Consider the following 21,568-nt stretch of genomic DNA (forward strand, 5'->3'; position numbering starts at 1 on the left):
TCTAAAAAATGCCTCACAGACCTTCAGGATTTCTTGATGGTTTTCCGAGGCGTAGAGTCTTCCATCTCGCACAATGTCTTCTACAAGCTGCTCATAGTCCTCTGAAATAAAAAAAAAAGATCATCAATGCAACCCATCTGCAGAAATCAATTCTGGAATCTGAGTCTCTTTCAGTCGAGATGCGAGAGTTAAAGTAATTTAAAACATTTAATATGTAAAGTACCTGAGTTGATGCTATTTTAATACCTCACTGCCCATAGAAGCAACACAATAACTCAAAAGATGGAGAACGAAATAAAACACAAGCTGTGGTTGAGATAGAGGAGGACTGAGTTAATTGAGTTTAAATTATTCATAGGTCTGGTAGATTAGATTTAAAATGACTGAATCTCAACTGAGAAGTTTGTTTCTGACAGGAAATGAGACAGGTATCTCTGAAAAATTATAAAATGTAAAATATGTCTTTTTAGATATTTTAAAAAGTTGGTAACATCTATCTAAATCCTTCTCAATCTTTATTGGCATTACAGCAATGAAGCTGTTATTATAAGCGTTAGCTGACTTTGCGCATATTTCCGCTGGTATGTTGACAGTTTATCTTTGGTCATGACCGTTGAAGTCGGAAGGCCTCCTTGCCATCACCCTAATCTTTAACTCTCTCCACAGATTCACTATTAGATTCAGTCTGGACTCTCACTGTGCTGCTCTAAAATGTTAATGTTGCTTCCAGTCAGAAAAAAGACATGCTAACCAAATAAAAGATTACTTTAAGCCCTAATTTTCCAAGGGCTAAGATAACTGCATGTGACGTTTTGCAGAAGTAACTGTTTGCCAATGTGAACTCGGATGCTACATACCATCATAGGTAACATAAGGAATCTGGAAACCTCTGGCGCTGTTGGCCTCATTAGACTTGAAGTTTATCCACAGACGTCTGGAGCGAGCTGTGAAGGCGATGGGCCGCTCGTACGTCTGACAGGTCTCGTAGGTGGTGATGGATGTTGCTGACCCTTGCACAAGCACAGATAATCCTTCCTCATTATTTATGACCTCTATCAGCTCTAATGAATCCAGAGAGAGAGAGAGAAAAAACTCACAGTTCTTCCTCATGACCAGAACATCGCCGCACTCATCCTCCGAGGGCAGGAAGATCTCCGGCACCACAATCAGGATCTTGCGCTTGCTTGGTGGGTTGATATTCCAAATACACTCCACGTTAGCAGGGTAGTTACCAGGATAGTTAGGTGACTCAATGTAACCCATTAGCTCGCCCATCTCACCACCACATTGCCTGTCTAGACAGACAAAAGCAGGCCAGGTTAGACTGTGGCTCTTGGGGGCGGGGGTGGAAATAAATAAAAGATTTTAGTTCTTACTGTTCCAACTCACTTTTGCACTGCGAGACGCTTGTAGCCCCATCAAAGTCAGTGGTGGTGTTTCCTGGACAGGTGATGCAGTAATTCTGCCTGAACTCTGTCTGATAGGTCCCTACTGGGCAGCGAATGCAGCGGTGGACGGTGGTGTTGTAGTAATGACCTGGAGAACACTGGACTGCAGGGTGGAGTTAAAAAACAAACATTAGTTTAATTAACTTCGTTTATGCACAGAAGTGGTTTCTATGTTGCTGCATAAAAATTGAGGTGAAATGTAAATATTTGTGCTGTCAATCGATTAAAAGATGCATCAGATTAATCACTAGCACTGTGATTAATCACAATTCATCACTATAACTTTCTAAGCTTGAAGTGTAAATGTGGAAGTTGTTTAAAAAAGTGTTAAATTGTCTCAAACAAAACATGTCTGAAGATTCTCAGGTTTCCAGGTTTTTGTCTTTTAAATCGTCGTTTTGTTTCAAACGTTAATTAAAAAAAATGTTAGTTAAAACTGGTTGTGCTTTGGTGGGAGAATAATTCAGCATTTCCATATGTGCATGCCACCTTTGTTTTATCCAAACTTCAACAAACGAGGTGCTTTTTAAGGTGAAATTTGCCGCTGAGCACATCCAGTCTCGCTCTCCTCACTCATCTTTTTACTAGTGTTTGCGAATTTGCATCGTTGACTGCAGTGCAAGACTGTTTCACGCCCTGCTGTGACACAGCCTGTGGGAAAAAGGCTTTTAGATCACTGTAGGTAATGTGATTAATCTAAGTTTTGTCATAGTGAGGCATTAAGCTGTTTACATTTATCGCATGAATTAATGTGTTAATGTGGACAGTCTTGGTAAATATTAAACATTTTTTAAGTTGTTTTACACATAAAAATATGAAAATGTGTCATTAATTTGTATTCAGCCCTCTTAAAAAAAGAATAAAGAAAAAGAAGGTTGCTCCTTTCTTTAATAGCTCAAACTCAGTCTAACATGAACTTTTAGGTTAGTGACAGATTCTATGTTTGATTTAATTTTGACCATTTTAACATAAAAATCATCTAAACCATTTCACTGTAGGCTGTAGAAAAGCATGGGATCCTCACAGCATGATGCTGCCAACACCATGTTTCACTATAAGGAGATGTCATCCACACGTCACATTTCAGATTTAGGCCATAAATCTTACACTTAAACAGATTACAGCATCTTCTCCAACATTTGTTTCATGTACAGACAGCTACATGAATGCATGCTATATTTCTTTTACAATTTCAACTGTTGAAATGGTGTGTATTCTTTAACTTTCGCTTCACCATTATGAACTACTTTGTCTCATGAAATCTCCAGAAAAATGTCATATTAACAGTTTGCCGCTGCACACTGAGCACTTAATGTAACACTCTCACAAGTATGCATACTTCTGAAAACTATTGTAGCACTAGTTTACAAAGCTTGTCTCAGGGTAAAATGGGTCAAACTAGTGATTCGGTGAAATCAAATATTTTTCAAAACAACTCTGACCTTTGACTTCGCAGTCATGAAAGGAGCTGGCACCTTCCCGCTTCGTGCTCAGGCCTCCACCGCAGGGGAAACAAAGTGTCCTTCCCAGATCTGGCTGGTAGGTGCCCTGAGGACACGGCTGGCAGGGTTTGAAGCCATCGCTGGAGAAGTAACCAGTCGGGCATTGGCCTGCGTTTGATTTAAGGATCACAGCACATGGCTGTTAGGACATTTCTATGAGCTGCATGAGATGAGATGGATGCTCGGTTTAATTCACCTGCACAAGAGGAGATGTTTCGTGCTCCCACAGCCCCATGTCCATCGCTGCCAGGGCAGAGGTCACAGGCCAGCTGGCCCTCTTTCTCCTGGAAAGTCCCGGGTGGACACTGGACACAGCGCTCCTGTCCCCCGTGGTAGTAGGACCCTGGCAGGCACATCACTGGGGAAAAAAAAAAAAAAAACGTCAAAAAGTAGCACAGGTGAGAGATGACTCAGCATTAAAAAGAGTTAACTGAGTTTACTAGTCCAGTCCTACTTACCACATCTGCCATTGACCCGCTCCCAGCCTGGGGCACAGTGGTCCTGAATGGGTGCAGCCTGAGGAAGCTTTTGGGCCACTTCATACTCCAAACCAGCAACCCGGATCAGAAAGCGCTCTTGGTTGATGGACTTCTTCAGAGCCTTGATGTACGTTTTCACCTGCTTCTCCATGCGCTGCCGCAAACAGCTGAGGTTGCAGCTTCCTGGTCAGTAAAAAAAAACTTCAATTTAAAAACGTTTTGTGACTCGGAGACAACAGGATCAACATAGATGACTTACCTGTCGTGTCTCCAGGTTTGACTTCAGCTTCCAGCTCCAAAGTGATGCGCGTTACTCCTTTGTTAGAGGGATTGCGAGCGTGTCGCCCTTTAGCTTTCTTGGAGGAGTCACATGTAAGGTTAACAAATGTTACCTGGCAGTTGCTGCAAGGCTGCCCCCCTCCTGCAGAGACAACGTTATTAAAAACCATGAAGAAGCACTGCACACCATTTAAGTTTAAGTTCAATCAGACAATTCTGACACTTGTTACAACTTTATCACGAAAGGAACGGAGGAATCTAACGCATTTCATTTTTCTCTAAAACAATCTACGGTAGGTCTTCCATCTTTTATAAATGGTATTCACTGTGAAGGAGAGATGGTATTGGCTGCTGCAGTTTGTGTTCCGCCTTCGTCAGGTGACCTGCTTTTGCAGATTCCTCTCAGCAACACTGAAACACTTGTCAACATATATTTTTTCTTCAAGAATGCATCTTGCTGTAAGTTTTGTATGACTGCCTCAACTTAACTGAGACAACCCCACACTGGAGCAGAACTCCAAGGACTAGTCCATACAGAGACAGATATCCTGGAAAACTAAAACCATTTTATGCACTTTAAAAACTCTGACCAAAGAGGGGATTTGAGAAACCTCTGTTTTTGTGTTTGCATGTGTACAGGGGAAAACGGAGATTTAGGGTCCGGCGGATTACAATCTGCGACAAATAATGCGCCGATTAATCCACATACTTGCTTCGACATGATTCCAAATTGACATTTAAAAGTAGTTCTGGTGAGTGTGGATGAACTCTTTTCTTTAACCTATTTCTGTGTGTAAATTTTTTTTTTTTATGAAATGGTTGAGATATTCATTTTCAAAAAGAACCAATTAGATGTGTACAAAGCGAAAGACTCCTTTTGGAATAAAAAACTACTATAATGGTGAACATCTTCACAAGATAATTTTAAACCATATATGATTTAAAATGCTACAGATATTAACTTTATTTTAGCATCCAATCGGGACTCTTGTGTCACTCGGTTTGGAAAAGCCATCAGAACGGAACAACAGACATTAACGGAGACTGACCTGGTCCCAGTGTCCGTCCCCTGTCCTCGGTCTTGCCCGTCAGTTTTGGATGCAGGTGGCATTTGGCATTTTTAATCTTGAAAGAAGCCTTCTGCTTCACTGGAGGCGCCAAAGTCTCTACAGACAAACACAGCCTGGTGGGTAGGAGGACACTGAAGCATCATGCTGCTACCAGCAATCAGACAGAAACCAGAGCTGCTGTAGTTTATGAGATGGGTTTGGTTTGATTTTAAATAAAGACCGACAGATAACAAACCTACGCAGCCTTGAATGATGCTGGAATTGATCCTTGCAGGGGGCTTGCCCGTGAGAATCGGGATGCCGCAGCTGACTGAGTAGCTGTTATTTGTCCCTGGAAAGAGAGTGTGCCAGAGCAAGAACTGTTGATCAAATGTCTCCAGTTTGCCGTTTTGTGTTTGTGCCCTGACTCGGTGGGATATATACCTGCCAGATAGTAGGCCTTGGAAGCACAGGTAAGAGAACAGCTCTCCTTTTTGCCCGTCCTGCTGCAGGTCAGGGTGGCCTTCGGTGCCACAAGTCCAGGAGGACATTTCACCAGCTCTGCAAGAGAGAAAGCTAACAGGTAAACGTCCAAAACTGCACAACAGCTGTGGCAGTTGCAGCTACAATTATCTGACACACACAGCATATCAGATTATCAGCAAAATGCAAAATTGTTGAGGCGTTTGCAATAAACAAATTACACAAAAATCATTTAATTAGCCAAAAGAACTCATAATAGAAGGATTGCATTCAAAGTCAACACTAGATCGTGTGGTGAATATTTGCAATTTCAGTTATTCAGTGCCCAGAAGTGAATACTTCATATTCTCGTAAATCACTCCACACTCAGAGACGGAGATACAGCAAATCACAGGCTTCAGTAGTTACATCAGACGTCCTTGAGATAAAACACTTCAAACACCTGAACTGTTGAACATTTCATTGCATGCTAGAAAGATGCAAAGTCAAGAGAATTGTGCAGAAAAAAAATCCAGAAAAGAGATTATTGTCTTTCACAAACACAAACAAGGAACAAATGCAAAGAAATGGGAAAGGCCCTGGATTTTTCTACAGACTCAGCTGGGAGCACAATTCACAGGTTTCACTGTCATATGAGCAGTGGGTGCGCCACCTGGTGGCAGAAGAAGCAGGTGGTGAAAAAAAACCTTTCAATGACCTGCAGAAAAACTTGACAGTAGCATGCACTGAAGTTTCAGCTCACATTAGCCAAAAGGCTGCTGTTATGTGCAGCAATAAGTCAAAACTCAACGGAAGGAAGCAAATGCTGAAAACAACACCCTGCCTACAGCAAAGCATGGTGGCGGCTCAGTGATGCTCTGATTCTACTTCATCTTAGACCGGAAACCTGAAGTATGTGGAAGAAAAAAGCAAATGTTTAAGTCAGGAAGCTATGAGTGGCCATCATAGCTTCCTGACTTAAACGCTTTCAAAAATGTAAGATGCAGACGGTATTTGAAAAAGCTGGTAAACTAAGGACTATAATTCAATTTCAGATATTGAATCCTGAGTTATGGAACAATATATTTTAGGAATATATATATAATCCCATTTAAAGCAGGTGTCAACAGCAAAAGGTTTCTCTGCTAAGTCCTAAAAATGCTTTATATGAAGGAGCAACTTAGAAATAACAGTAGACATTAAAAGTGTCTCTCTGCTTTCAATTTGGAGAAACCACTCATAATATCAGTTGTGTCAAACTTTTTAAACTAGTAGCTTGGGTATTTTGTTGGGGTTGGACAATTTTAGGTTAAACAGTAGGCACACACACACACACACACACACACGCACACTCCTAAAGAAGCCACTAGGGGGGACTGTTGTCACATACCAATGCAATCCTTCTTGTTCCAGTGAAGCTTGTATCCAGACGGACAGGTACACTCATAGCTCCCCAGAGTGTTGATGCAGCCGTATTTACAGCCTCCACGATTGATGCTGCACTCATCAATATCTGCGAAAAAACGCAGTGACAGAAACATTTTATGAATTATGAACAAGCATGAAAGATTTGACCTTAAAGGCACAACTGAGTGTTAAAAGAGCAGAGTTAAAGAAAGAAAAAAATAATAATAAGGGAAGTACTAGGAAATAATGTCACCAGAGCAGCAGATCTTGTACAAAGTAAGGCTTTCTCCAGTGGTAAGGAGTTCTTCTATGATTGCTTCAGTTCTCCTTGTTGGTTTTGGATGCATGGCGGATTAATGTGTTTGCGTGTAAACAGAAGTGAATTCTTGTTTTGATGTCACCCACATTCAATTTCATGGTCAGAAGTTTTCAGGGCTCTTTGGGGAGGAAGACGTGCGGTAAGCAGTAAATTATAATCACCTTTTCAAACACATGCTGAGCTAAAACCGCAAAAAGCACCCGGGATCCAGATGGAGTCTGGCTGCATTCGGGGGCCAGACAGAGAATCGGCTCGCAGGGCTAAGCTCTTTAAGCAGGACAAGTGGCGCGCACATAAGGAAACAGACGTAGATAATAGCCGTGATTGATGATCTGGCTTGCTGATATGAAAAGCTCTTCCTTGTCTCATTTAATTATTTACTGTGAAAAGATAAAAACAGCAGGCGTTGCTGCTTCGCTCTCTGAGGGAGATGATGACTTCATCAACAGGCAGAGCTGCTTGAAGACGAAGTGAGGGATGTGCTGTTCATCCTTTGCATCAAAGCACTCAATTTAAAGGACAAAGACCTTTAATGGATATCTGATGGAACAGGAGCTCATCCGCCAGACTTCTTTTATCCTCAAACGCTGCGTTCTAACATTTCTCCAGATCTCTGTGCATGTTTGTCGGTGCTGAGACAAGCCAAGGGAGGAAAAAAATCCCCGAATTAAAAAGAAAGATAAAATGACATTCAGACACCCAAGCGTAAGGCATAGGAGTTTCTGGATGAGTGGGTGAGTTCATCAGAATGTCATCGAATTTAAATTTCAAAAGGTTTTCCCTGTGCGTTTTCATTAAAAACCTCAAGAACTTAAAAAAAGTGTTTTTTAAAAACCAAACATCCTAATCAAAGCCGAAGCAAAATCACAAACTGTTATGTTGCAACCACATACAGCAATGTATCTTATTGGGATTTTATGCTTTAAAGTGTTGCATTCAGCTCCCTTTATCTAAATAAAATGAAGCTCCTAACTAGTAAACAGAGCCTACCTGTGTGTAATGTCATCTCAGTATAAATGCTGTTGTCCTGTAAAAGTTTGTTAAAGAACAATTACCATAATAAAGACCAAGGAACACACTCGACAGGTCAGGGATAACAACATGGAGAGGTTTTAAGCAGGATTACCAGTACTCAAATCTTTTGTTGGTCTCACCGAGCACTGTTTAATCCATCATTTAAAAACCGCTAAGCAAACAGAAAAACTGCAAACAAAACAAGTGACGGTTATCCACCTAAGCCGACAGGCAGAGGCAAAGGGAGCGTTAATCAGAGAAGAAGCCGTGAGGTTAATCGTAACTCTGAAAGGAGCTGGAGATATCAGGTGGGAATCTGTCCACAGGACAGCTATTAGTTGTGCTCTTGGTAAGTCCCTTAAGGGCTGGGGAGCACAAAGCCTCCATAAGAATCCCCATTAAAAGTTTGCCACAAGCCTTATAGGTGACACAACAAACATGCGGAAGAAGCTGTTCAAATCAGATAAGAGCCAAGCTGAGCATTTTGGACGACATTCAAAGCTGGACGTGTGGCAGGAAACTAACGCCACACATCAACTTTAACGCACTTTCCACCGGACGCTGCTGGTGGCAGCGTCATGCTGTGGGGATGCTTTTCTTCAGAAAGCAATGATTGAACAAGGCAATACTGGCAGAAAATCTACTGGATTACAGATCATATACAGCAATGGGAGGATTTAGATCAAGAGATTTGGATTTAACATTTTTTTTTTAAAAAGCCAAAATCAAAATTCAGTTAAGAATGTGAGGCAAAGCTTAAAAATGTGCCCTCTCTCTTCATCCAATCTGTCTGAGCTTGAACTGCTGTGCAAAGGGAAACTTGCTGACAGAAGGCCACTGACCTAATTGGCTTCGTTAAAGGCGGCTATCGGCAAACACAGATCGCCGCTCTCCTGCACAGCCGTATTCCGGCTCATGAATTACAAAGGAAATAACATAACCTCAGTTGTGCGGAAGAATGAGAGAAGTGTAACTGGGAGCACCATAAATCTCGGGGGTTATCTAACAGTTGTGACAGCAGCGCTGAAAAGCGAGGCGAAATCATTCATCAACTGCTCGCTCAACAATAGTATGGAGAGCCATTTACTTGAGACCATCTTTACTCCTCTCAGCAGCTCAGCGGGGCCTGATCGCCGTCCATCAGGTGAGAAAAAAGCCTCGCAAATCCAATTCAGGGGCATTTATTCCCGGAGCTGACAGCTAATACAGCTTCCCGTCTCTGGAACCCAATAAACCTGAAAACCTGGATACAGCATTGTGTGTGAATGCAGAGAAAACTTTTTCTCATCGCAAGGCAAACTCTTGAAAAACTAAACTTTAAACAACATGGCCTTTATGTTTTTGAAGTATTTTGGTCTTTTTTTTTTTTTTTTTTTTACCTGAATCCACAACTTTTGGGGAGATTTAAATGAATTTAATAAATACAACGATATGTGTTCAGTGAAATAAAATAATTTTGAAAAAAATCAGTGCAAAGGAATGTATGTTTAACATACTTTGTGAATAGATGTGCTTCTCCCTGAGTTGTAGAGAACATCAGTGGGGCTAAAGTTTTATCAATGTGATGCATTAGTGATGTCCGATTCGGCTCATTTCAGCGTCAGCTTTCTAAGACAATGAATTGTCCCGTGAAGGGTAATAGCCATGTGAGATAAAAGTACTGTTTCAATTCAATTCGTAGCTCCCTGGCAGGCAGTTTTCGACTCACAGACGTAGAGCTAGGTGCCATTTACTTTATAGATTTTCTGTCATCCGGGTTGCCTGTCAAGACTTTGGAAGTTAAGTCATCAGACTCTGCAGTATGTGACACGTTCTGCAACATGCAAAAGGTTTCAAGGGATAAAACGTGTCAAAGTGTGTGAATGAGGTTCTGTGTTTTTGTCTTTAAATGTACTATAACCTGGGAAGCAGATTGTATCTCAGATGAGGCGGTGAGATCTTTACATAAAACTGCTTGGAGCGCTGCCAACCCTTCGTAAGATTGACAAGGATGTAACTCGGACATGAGGGTAGCATGACCAGTTCTGCTTCAGAGTATCTGATAACCATGTCATGACTAAACTGTCACTGCTGCAAAAAACAAAAGGTTCCTTCAAGAACCCTTAACTACCCAGATTTCTGATGCCACAATAAAAAGAATCCAAACAATTGCTACAAATTTTCTGCAGAATCAAAACAGTTAGGGAACACTCGCCCACCGTCCCGGGCAATCAGGATGCATTCTTAGTGGACCCCAGATAATCTCTGCAGACTCTCCAAAGGATCATCTATTCTATCAACTGAGTGTTAATTTCAGACTGCAGAATCACTCTGGTGTAAAGAAGGTTTTCCTGTTTGCAGGCGCTGACGTAAAGGCGTGGGACGACACTGTCAGGACTGAAGATGACTTTGAAGGCTTTCATTTGGTTGTAAACCAGAGCATTAAAAAGTATTAGGAAGGAAAGTTAAGGAGAATGTGTTGATTTCATATGATTGAGGTATTCATAAAACACAATTTAACTGCAAGCTATACATGCAACCCTGACGACAGCGATGGAAAATGAGAGATACCATCAAGATAGTTAAAATGCATCGACAGTGGATGGCAAGTGTTTGAATCTTCTGTCATATGAGTGTTTTCAAAAAGGTTGGGTAAAATTTGGTTCAGTTTGATTTTCCATCTAGGTGAGTGGAGTGGAGTTATGTATAAAGCTTATAAAAATACTTAATACTTTATGTGAATAATTCTTTTTTTTCTCTGTTAGACATGAAAGAATTAAAAAAAAGGTTGTTTGGGATGAAGACAAAGGATGACAGACAGGAGATCTGCCCCTCCCCTCAGACAGACAGACAGACAGACAGACATGTTGGCTCACCTCCACAGTGGGCCAGGCCGTACAGGACGTAGCCTTTATTACAGAGACACTGGAAGCTGCCAGCGGAGTTGACACAGAAGTGGTCGCAGGCACGGTCGAAAGAGCATTCATCAATATCTGCAAAGACAAAAACACAAAGCAACCAAAAAAAAAAAGATTTAAAGCAGGTGAATCTGGTTCTCCTGCCGTCCCACCTTCACATCATATCTTCTGTTCTCCCTTTTCTACACTTTAGGCTGTTGATGAATCGGTGCGTCAATCCAGCATCAAATAAAAATGAAAAGTGCTTTAATGTTGTATCATTTGTACCATTGTAGACTACAATGCAGCTTTCAGTGGTTTCTGTTTTTCTGATTTCCCCTTCCCACAGCCAGAAATGCATCTTCCTGCCTGTCAGTAGGCTCTCATAAGCCTGCATGCCATTAGGACATCTGATGAAGTTCTTCTTTAATGTCAGTGTCAGTCTTTGCCAAGCTCAGGCAGCACACGCTGGGAGAAAATAGGGGTTTGCAACAACTTTCCGTGATGTCTAATTGGCTTGTTTATTAAAGTTTCCCTGGATTTTCCCAGGAATATCATGCTTTTATCTGTTATAAAGTGAACCTCCTCTAGGTTTTTAAATAGCCCCAGGTGTCATCAACAAGATGACAAAGGTATTACCCTGCAACTGCAGAAGTATTCATACCCGCTGAACTTTTCCACATTTTGTCAGGTCACAACCACAAACTACAGTGCATCTAACTAGCAGTTTATACACCAGACCAACACAAACTCATAAATACAGGGTAATCACTAGAAAGTTCAAAGCTGACACAGACGTACTCTAAGCAGTAAGATATTAGAGATTTTTTTAATCTCATTTAATGGGTTAACAAGCAGTTTAGGTAAAAAAAAATTACATAAAATGTAAATTATTTTAATGGGCTTGCTGAACTCCAACACCACAGAGAGCCATTACTGATTGCTGATGCCGTCTGGAGTCCTGATGGCTCTTCTTGTTGGCACACACTGTGTGCAGCGCTGCAAAAAAGTGTTTGTTTTCGGCAAATTAAGGATAAACTTTACTCTAAATCCCAATGGAAAATAATCATCGTGACTGAGTTTATCCTTAAAAGGTTTCTTATTGCAACATTGACGCCACAAGTGAATCTGTAACTTATTATTACATAGTTTAGCATTAACCCAAAGTACAGAGCGTTGACGATTGCTACAACTCTTATTTACAAGGCTGCAAAAAACAAGTTTCCATTCACTCTAGCTTTCGGCTAGGTCTCATCGTTTTTTAAAAGGGGTTGATTAAAATAAATAAATACATTTTGCTTGAACTCCAAAGACATTTTCTTCGTCCAGACAACATGAGTTTTGACGTCCTTCTTCTTAAATCCCATCATATGAGGATCAGGACTTTAAAAGAGAGATATTGATGGGAGCTTCACATGAACGCTCCATCCTGACTTACAAACCAACAAACACTAACCCAGAGTTTAGTGCTTTTACGCTACACTCCAGGTTTAGTGTAAAAACTAAACCCTAGGTTTAATTTTTATACCTCAACACTTCAAATGAAAGCAAATGTCTGCATCAGTGCAACAGAACCCATCCAAATTACAGCAAAATCACTGCATTCAGGATTAACATGTTAAACATATGGAGGATATTACACTGAGTGTAGGTGTATAGTTTGATCTTGCACTCATTATTTGCTTCTTTTTAGCTTGAATAACTAAAAATGGCTTTTGTTAATGATAATGGATGGAGAAATGCTACTAGTACCGTAACTGCCTTTACTGGTACAAAGACAACTATGTACCATACAGAGGAAAAAACTGTAATGTAAAGCTAATAAACACCAATGAATGTTTTCTAATGAGGCAGGTTCATTGTTGCCTCATTAGAAAACATTTACCTTTGAAGAAAGGGCGTCTGAGAATGCTTCTTTGAAACAAAAAGGATTATAAAATCAGAAAATCTTCTGAATGCCTTCTTTGGAGGTTTTCCAGGGAAACCCTGAGACAGACTGAGAACTCTGAATGGACCACATTTCCCATCAAACCTAGGAATGACCAGGGATTCCTCAGAACAAACTGTAGAGTGTCTCTAGGGAGGATGATGTAAGGTGTCCTTGTGGGCGCCACGAACTGAGCTGAGTTAAGCTGATGATGGATGGATGGATGGATGGATGGATGGATGGATGATCTCAGGCCTGATGCAAGATTGTTCTCAGATTTTTTTTTTGTTGTTATATTCAAATAAAAGCAAAAGCCAAAGGGTTGACCTTTTACATGTTTTTTATTTCTTTGTTTCTTCAAAGGCTAAGATAAAAGGTTTCAGTGGACAGTTTTCAATTTTCCAGAAAACCCTCAGGTTTTAGACTGTTTTTGAAAGAAAAAAAAAAGCCTGCAGTCTGAATGCGTTAATGGGCCTTACAGAACATGACAAGCGCTCCACTGCTCTCTGAAAACCACCGTTTCAAATGGCTTGCAACATGTGGTGATGGTTTGTGACTGCACAGAGCATGCTCAGCCGTGATGCTGCGCTGCACGCTGTGACAAATGCCCTGGCAGCCAACAGAAATGAGCCAAGCAGCCAAGCAAGAAGGGTAAAATGAAGGACAAGCTAAATGTCTGAATTCCCTGAAATATATGAAAAGTTGCTACGTCTTTAGAGACCACAGGAGGAAATAGGTATAGCGTAATTGGTTTGCCAGATTTGATTTAGATGCAGCTATTGCTGATTGGGTAAGATGCAATGCGTGGTGTCAATTTGTCCCGAACAGAACATTTGAAGGCTTTTAGAGTCAGGTTTTACTTTGTCCTTCATAACAAACATAACTTTTCTGTCCTTTTTCAGTAATGGGGAAAGTGATTGGAGGATAGTAGTTCCATCCATCCATTGCAAAGTTCAAGTTTAACTTAGTCTGACGAGCATGATTTTCTCCAAATCGCTGTAGTGTCATCTGTATAAATTAAACATGACTTAAAATAAATTTCACAGTTCAACACACTGAAATTGGGGCTCTGTCCCTTTAGGTTTCTGTTCTTTCAGCACATCATCATTCCTCTACTAACTGCCTACAAATGTTTGCGGAAGAACTGGACAAAGAGAAATAGTTCATGTAATGAGACGCACAGTTCCACCAGGAGTTTACCAATTGCTGCTGGCTAGTCTGAAGGAGCTGAGTGGGTGAGTCGTGGGGAAGGGGTGCACTGCACTGAGATGCAGAAGCTCGATTTGGAAACTGCTGCTCAGAAGAGGAGCTGCATGTGGAACGTGGAGCTTCGTCCCCTCGGGCATTTTACAAACTCAAATGGTTGCCACGAGAGATTCAAAGATTTCTAAAATATGCATGAAGGAATCAAAGCAACACTCCAGGTATGTTTTTGATGAGAAAACAACACTAAACATGAAGTAAAGCTTAAAAATGTTGATTTTTACATAACACGTGGTGACAGATGACACAAGAAAATTTAATTAAACTATGTGTAGCTTACATAACTTTGTGTAGATGCAATGCTTTTCAAACTTACCCCACACTGAGAAACCTCTGTTTGCATCCAAATGAGCCTGTTTCTTCAATATGCCAGTTATTTAATCATAAATGTGAAACATCCTGACACCACGGATTCCTGTGGTAATCAAGGAAGAACTGATACGAATAAAATGTAATCTTTACCGGGAAAGACTGCGCCCATTTTTCTTTCCATCAATCCAAGAAGAGAGAGAACATGATTGGAATGAGAAGAGAGGTTAAGAGAATGACAGGTGACTCAGCACTGTGGAGTCAGTGTGTGTGTGTGCGTGTGTGTGTGTGTGTGTGTGCGTGCATGCGTGTGTGTGTGTGTGTGTGTGTGTGTGTGTGTGTGTGTGTGTGTGTGTGTGGAGCTGGCAGCATCTCACTCAACACAAGGTGAGCTTTATCACAACGCCTGTCTCCAGACAAAACACACAGGACCAAATGTGGCACTATGAAAGCGAGTCCTGAAACTAGTAGCCCCCCCATTTTTCATTTTGCTTGTTTACTGGTAGAGTTTTCTGTTTTTGTTTGAAATGTCATTGAGTGTTTGCAGCTAGTTTTCGACGTTAGCTGCGGCTGTTAGAATTTATTAGATTTAACAATGTTTATAAGATTTAACAATGTTCGGGTTCGCCATCGGAGGGCGCTCAGCACTAAATGCAACAGCGGGTGACACTCTGGCAGGCTGGAGGAGTCCGCCATTGCCAAGAGGACAGCTTGTTGCAGCGGATGTTGGGAGCGCTACTGTAACCGCTGTATTTTCTTTTGACAGGTAAGCTGAGTATTAGAAGGTATATCTTATAACACCAGTAGCCTCCGATGGGTACGGAAGGACACAACAAAGGTGCCTCAGTATAGCTGCATTACCGAGCTAGATATAAAGCCGGAGTTAGCACTAGGCTAAAGTGGCGAGGCTAACGGCTCGCGCTTGGCTAGTGCTTATGTGGGCTCGGTAGGTCGGCTAAATAGGGCCGTAAAATGCGTAAAATGTGTTCGAAACTAATGTATTGTTCGAGTTAATGAAAGTATGTTGGATGTAGATGTACAGTGATATCAGTAGAGAGCATGTGTATTTGTTGTAGCACTAAATGCAACAGCGGGTGACACTCTGGCAGGCTGGAGGAGTCCGCCATTGCCAAGAGGACAGCTTGTTGCAGCGGATGTTGGGAGCGCTACTGTAACCGCTGTATTTTCTTTTGACAGTTTTCACTGAATAAATATGCTACACGCGGAGTGACTCGGCCCATCATTTCCTGCGGTGTAACATATTTTGGCGAGCCAGCCAGGAGGTGGCGCTAGTGAGTTAACACCATCACCAACCACCTTCCTTCCCAAGAGACGAACCAGGAAAAAAAAAAATGGAAGCAGCACAGCTTCTGCGCGATCGAGTGAGTGCAGCCTTGTGGCAGTTGGAAAGAGAGCCTCTCGAGGACGTCTGCAGGCGACTGAAGTGTTCCGGCCTGGACAGCGGAGAGCCTCAAAGTAACACCAAAAGGACACTCATCGGGTTGGCAGAGGACATGTTTGATGAGATGGAGAAAAGTGAAGAAGAGGATCAAGTGGAACAGTTTTACAAAGAAACAGCCACATACATCCAGAGACTAACTAAAGTAATGTGTCAGTCAGGAGGGGAATCCTCATTTAAAGAGTCTGTGCCACAGATAGAGCTTGAGGACACTATTCCATGCACCACTTCGGTTCAGGCAACAGATTATCCACTCAAAACCCGACCAGAGCCAAAACGAACTCTGCAAGAGGTAACATTGAGGAGGGAGTTTAAAATCTCTGGGCAGATTGGAGAGAGTGGGCAGAAGGATAAACTGTCCTACCTCAGTTTAGTACGCCAGATCGAGAATGGGATTGAAAAAGGACACTCAGAGACTGAAGTAGCTGAAGCAGTAATTAGGGCCATCAGTCCAGGAATGCCCCTAAGAGACATGTTGGAGATAAAACGTGGGTTAACACTTAGCAAACTGCTCACCATACTAAAGGGACACTACAGAGTAGATAGCCCCACTGAACTTTACCATCAGCTTCTCAATATCTCCCAAGAATCCAAAGAAACTGCCCTAAATTTTGTTTTTCGTGCTATCGAGCTCAAAGAAAAACTGCTATGGAAAGCAGCAAATGAGGAGACCGATGAACTGTACAGCAGAACCACAATCCAGCGTAAGTTTCTTCGTTCCATCGAAACTGGGCTACTCAGTGACTCCATTAAGTATCAGTTGCTGCCTCTCCTAAGCAATATGACCATAACAGATGAAGAACTGATTGAGAAAGTTAACCAAGCTTCAAAGCTAGAAAATGAAAGATTGGAGAAACGAAGAAGGTCCACTGCAGGCAAGATTCCCAAGGTACAAGAGCTCCAAACAGCGTGCCAGACATCCCTGACACCGGTTCAAAGCCACCCGAAACCCATAGAATCCCCCGTTACAGTGGCGGTGAAAACAGTTAAAAATAAAGAGACTAAAACAGACACACAGCAGATCATAGAAGAACTTCGCAAAGAAATGAAAGAGATGTTTGTGGCTGCTATGGAAACCAGTCCCCACACCATGGCACCAAAACAAAGACAAAAAGGCTGTAAGAAGTGCAGAGAAGAGGGAAAAGGAGACAACTGTATGCACTGTTTCAAATGTGGTCGGGAGGGCCATTACTCTCGTGGATGCCGAGCACCAAGACCGTTGATGGGAAACGGGGAAGGGCTACTGAGGTGGGACCAGCAGTAGTCCAGAATCCACGGTCCCATAATGAGCAGCCAAGCCCACCACCATCCTCCAATGAGATGCCAGTTACTGCCTTATCAGCTTTAACTGAAGTCCATTATCTACCCCCTCAACACAAGTCAAGGTTAGTAAGCCTGGTGGGAAACCGCTGTACTGTTAACTGTTTTATGGACAATCATCCAGTCAAAGTATTGTGGGATTCAGGGGCACAGTCCAGCATTGTAAATGAAAACTGGCGGCAGAACCACCTTCCCCACACAGTTGTCAGACCTGTGTCAGAACTGTTAGACAATGAGACGCTCACAGTGTTTGCTGCAAATGACACAACCATCCCCTACACTGGCTGGATAGAAGTTAGCTTCAGATTAGACAGTGATTGTTTCCCAACCAGTGAGTTGCAAGTGCCAATATTGGTAGCCAGTGACCCAGCCGTGGCCAGTGATCCCATCATCGGTTACAATGTTATTGAAGCTGTTGTCAACAGAAGTGAGGTAAAGATCAAAGGTGGAAGAAAACAACTCGCACACTATGTAAGTAAAGCGTTTGAGATAACTGTACAAACTGCACATAATGTTGTCAGACTGGTGCAGAACAACACAAAAGACTTAGAGGCAGGTGTGGTAAGGACTGGAGTAAAGAGAGTGCCTTTGAGAGCAAATCAAGTTACCACAGTCTATGCACGGGCACATGTTACTCCACATGCTCTGGGTCAAGACATGCTCTTTTTAGCTGACATGGTTGACTCACCACCAGAGGGCGTCATATTCAGTGACGTACTGGTGCAAATTCCAGACAGAAAAGTGCCATATGTGCCCATCCCAGTGACTAACACCACAGACCACACCATTTATCTAATGAGTCGTAAAGTAATCGGACGACTTGAACCAATAAAGACTGCATATGCAGCAGACATCCAGACAAAAGTAAATGAGTGGACACAAGAGAAAAGAAAGAGTTCAAAGTTAAAGTCACTCATCCTGAATAACACACAGTCGGACAACATTCAACAGAGACCAAAGTCATGGGATCCACCAGTGGATCTTCAGCACTTGACAGAAAGTCAACAAACAACTGTGAAGAGGATGTTGCGGGAAGAATGTGAGGCATTTGCATATGACAGTGATGATGTGGGCTGCATCCCTTCCCTGGAAATGCATATAACCCTTCATGACACAAGTCCTGTAAAGAAAACCTACATGTCAGTCCCAAAACCTCTTCACAATGAAGTGAAAGAGTATCTGCAAGATTTGCTAAACAAAGGCTGGATCACACCATCAAGGTCTCCCTACTCATCACCTGTGGTGTGTGTTCGTAAGAAAGATGGTGCTCTTCGGCTTTGTTGTGACTTCAGAGAGCTGAACCGCAAGTCAGTTCCGGACCGTCATCCAATACCAAGAATCCAGGACATGCTGGATGCACTGGGTGGGAGCTCTTGGTTTTCAGTGTTAGATCAAGGCAAGGCGTACCACCAGGGTTTTTTGGATCATGAGAGCCGCCCCTTAACTGCCTTCATCACGCCCTGGGGGCTCTACCAATGGGTGCGCATTCCCTTTGGCCTGAGCTCTGCACCCGCTGAGTTCCAGAGGAGCATGGAACATTGTATGGCAGGTCTCAGAGACACTATTTGCCTTCCGTACTTGGACGACAACCTGGTGCACAGCAGCAATTTTGAAGAACACCTAGAGCACATCCGCCTTGTCCTCCAGCGCTACAGGGAGCATGGTGTTAAGCTGACTCCAAAGAAATGTGACCTGTTCAGGGGAAGTGTCAAGTTTTTGGGCAAGCTAGTTACAGGCCAGGGTTACACAATGGACCCAGCAGAGCTGGCCCCGGTGATGGCCTTAAAAGAAAAAACACCTGCAACCGTCGGAGAGGTACGTCAAATGCTTGGTTTTCTCTCGTATTATAGGCCTTTCATCGCCAACTTCTCCCGCATAGCCCATCCACTCTATAGCCTGCTTAGTCCTCCATCCTCTGAGAACTCTGTTTCAGTCCCAGCTGGCAAGACTAGGAAGGGGGTGATGAAAAGTAGAGGCCACTTACCATCGCGGTCACCCATTCAATGGACTAGCGCCCACCAAGACATAGTGAGCCAGCTCATAGATGCACTTACCAGACCTCCTGTCCTTGGGTACCCCGACTTTACAGAGCCCTTTGTGTTACATTGTGATGCATCTCAAGTTGGGTTAGGCGCGGTTCTATACCAGCGACAGCAAGGCAAGATGAAAGTTATAGCGTATGGTTCCCGCACCTTGAGTCCAGCAGAGAAAAAGTACCACCTGCACTCTGGCAAATTAGAGTTTTTGGCAATGAAGTGGGCCATTTGTGAACGTTTCCGGGATTATCTGTACCATGCACCATCATTTGTGGTGTACACTGATAATAACCCGCTAACATATGTGCTCACTACTGCAAAGCTCAATGCCACGGGTCACAGATGGGTTGCGGAGCTGGCCAGCTATAACTTCACCATCCGCTACCGTCCAGGCAAAACCAACACAGACGCTGATGGCCTGTCGCGAATGCCGTTGGACATTGACAGTTACATGAAGAGCTGTACAACTGAAGTGGGACAGGAGGCCATAAGTGCATCTATGGAGTCTGTGGTGGTGGAGCAGAGTTACCCATGTCAAGGCATTGGTGTTATCCACATTAGTGCTCTGAAGTTGATCAAAGATTCTAACACCAACCAGCCTCTTACACCATACGAGATCCGCACAGCCCAGGAAGCAGATGAGGTCCTGTCAAGAGTGCTCTGGTACAAGTCACAGAGTAGAAGACCAAGTAGGATCGAGGTGAAGTCTGAAGCTCCTGCAGTAGCTACATTACTCAAGCAGTGGTTGAAGCTTCACGTTGACCAACATGGTATCCTGCGCCGCAAAACAGCCCGCCGAGAGCAGCTATTGGTCCCTAAAGCCTATCGTCCCCTGATTTTCAAAGAGCTCCATAAAGACATGGGCCACTTAGGAGTGGAGAGAACACTTGACCTGATCAGAGACAGGTTCTACTGGCCGCAGATGGCAAGAGACGTTGAACACTTTGTTACGGAAGAATGCGAGTGTCTCAAGAAGAAGAAGCCGAGTAAGCAGACCTGTGCTCCTCTGACCTCGATCCAGTCAACTTACCCGTTCCAACTGGTATCCATAGACTTCCTCCACCTGGAAAAGTGCAAACATGGCTACGAATATATACTAGTTGTCATGGATCACTTCACGAGGTTCGCCCAAGCTTACCCGACGAAGAACAAAGCAGCTAAAACTGTCGCTGACAAGCTCTTCAATGACTTTGCACTCAAGTTTGGCTTCCCAACCAGACTTCACCATGACATGGGTAAAGAATTTGACAACAAGCTTATGGCACGGTTGAAAGAACTCTCAGGTATCCAGGGTTCTCACACGACACCCTACCACCCACAGGGTAATGGACAGGTGGAGAGATTCAACCGTACCCTGTTGTCCATGTTGCGGACCCTGGAGGACAAGGAGAAGGAGGATTGGAAAGAGTCATTGGCTAAAGTTGTCCATGCGTACAACTGTACGAAGAGCGAGGCAACAGGCTACGCCCCATATTACCTCATCTTCGGACGTTCCCCTCGCCTGCCTATCGATCTGCTCTTCAATCTGAGAAAAGATGAAACTCATGTGGACTATGATGACTATGTTAGCTGCTGGAAGAAGAGAATGCAGGAGGCTTACACAGTAGCTTCCGAGACGGCTACCAACGAAGCTGCTAGAGGCAAAGCATACTATGATAGGCGAGTGAAAGGGAGAGACCTTCAGCCTGGTGATAGAGTTCTCCTTCGAAACCTCACTCCCAGAGGCGGACCTGCGAAGATCCAGTCTTATTGGGAGAACCAGATCTACAAAGTGATGGAGAGAAAAGCAGATGACAGCCCGGTGTATCGAATCTGCCCTGAATCCGGTCGAGGGAGAGATAAGGTGGTGCACAGGAATCTCCTACTACCCTGTGACTTCCTACCACTTGAAAAGCCATCAACACAGACGGTTCAGCTCCGAAAAGATGCTCCGACTGTTACAAAGAAAAAGCTGAGACGTCCACGTGCAGAGCAACATCTAGGGAATAGTGACACATCAGATGATGACTGCAGCGGCACGTACCAGTGGTACTTCAGAGATCTTCCAGGTAGACGGAGGCAGACTCCACTCAACCCTTTGGCGGAGCCGTTCCAGCCTGAACCAAGTCTTCACGTTCAAGAAGAGGATGTGCCACTACAGAACGAAGAGGATGTGCCACTACAGAGCGAAGAGGATGTGCCATTACAGAGCGAAGAGGATGTGCCACTACAGAGCGAAGAGGAACGCCCTGACATTGACCTTGGAAGGTCAGAGAGCGGTGAAGCAGTGATTGACATTTCAGCTGCCAACAAAGGTGAGACTAACTCCTTGAGACAGCGACCCCATAGACAAAGTCAAAAACCGCTTGTACTGAGTTATGACACTTTAGGTCAGCCGACTTTGGTTCAGAGGGACTGCAAGGTGACTAAGACTCAGGTT

At 43.2% G+C, this 21,568-nt stretch overlaps 1 protein-coding gene across 2 annotated transcripts in view; it reads right to left on the bottom strand.

The window, feature by feature from the left end:
• scube3 (signal peptide, CUB domain, EGF-like 3) overlaps positions 1-21,568 on the bottom strand; it is a 113,731-nt gene that overhangs the window by 3,266 nt on the left and 88,897 nt on the right. For both annotated transcript variants that reach the window (XM_008414203.3, XM_008414200.3), the window contains 13 exons: positions 10,815-10,931; positions 6,610-6,732; positions 5,202-5,318; positions 5,014-5,109; positions 4,758-4,874; positions 3,689-3,850; positions 3,409-3,612; positions 3,147-3,308; positions 2,891-3,058; positions 1,390-1,551; positions 1,098-1,295; positions 858-1,010; positions 22-101 (listed from right to left, as the gene is read on the bottom strand). In XM_008414203.3, the coding sequence (XP_008412425.1) occupies positions 22-101; positions 858-1,010; positions 1,098-1,295; positions 1,390-1,551; positions 2,891-3,058; positions 3,147-3,308; positions 3,409-3,612; positions 3,689-3,850; positions 4,758-4,874; positions 5,014-5,109; positions 5,202-5,318; positions 6,610-6,732; positions 10,815-10,931 (1,859 nt within the window). The remainder of the gene's footprint in view (positions 1-21; positions 102-857; positions 1,011-1,097; positions 1,296-1,389; positions 1,552-2,890; positions 3,059-3,146; positions 3,309-3,408; positions 3,613-3,688; positions 3,851-4,757; positions 4,875-5,013; positions 5,110-5,201; positions 5,319-6,609; positions 6,733-10,814; positions 10,932-21,568) is intronic.

The sequence above is a fragment of the Poecilia reticulata genome, chromosome 7, assembly GCF_904066995.2.
Source record: "Poecilia reticulata chromosome 7, P_reticulata-male-v2, whole genome shotgun sequence".
NCBI classification, from domain to species: Eukaryota; Metazoa; Chordata; class Actinopteri; order Cyprinodontiformes; family Poeciliidae; genus Poecilia; species Poecilia reticulata.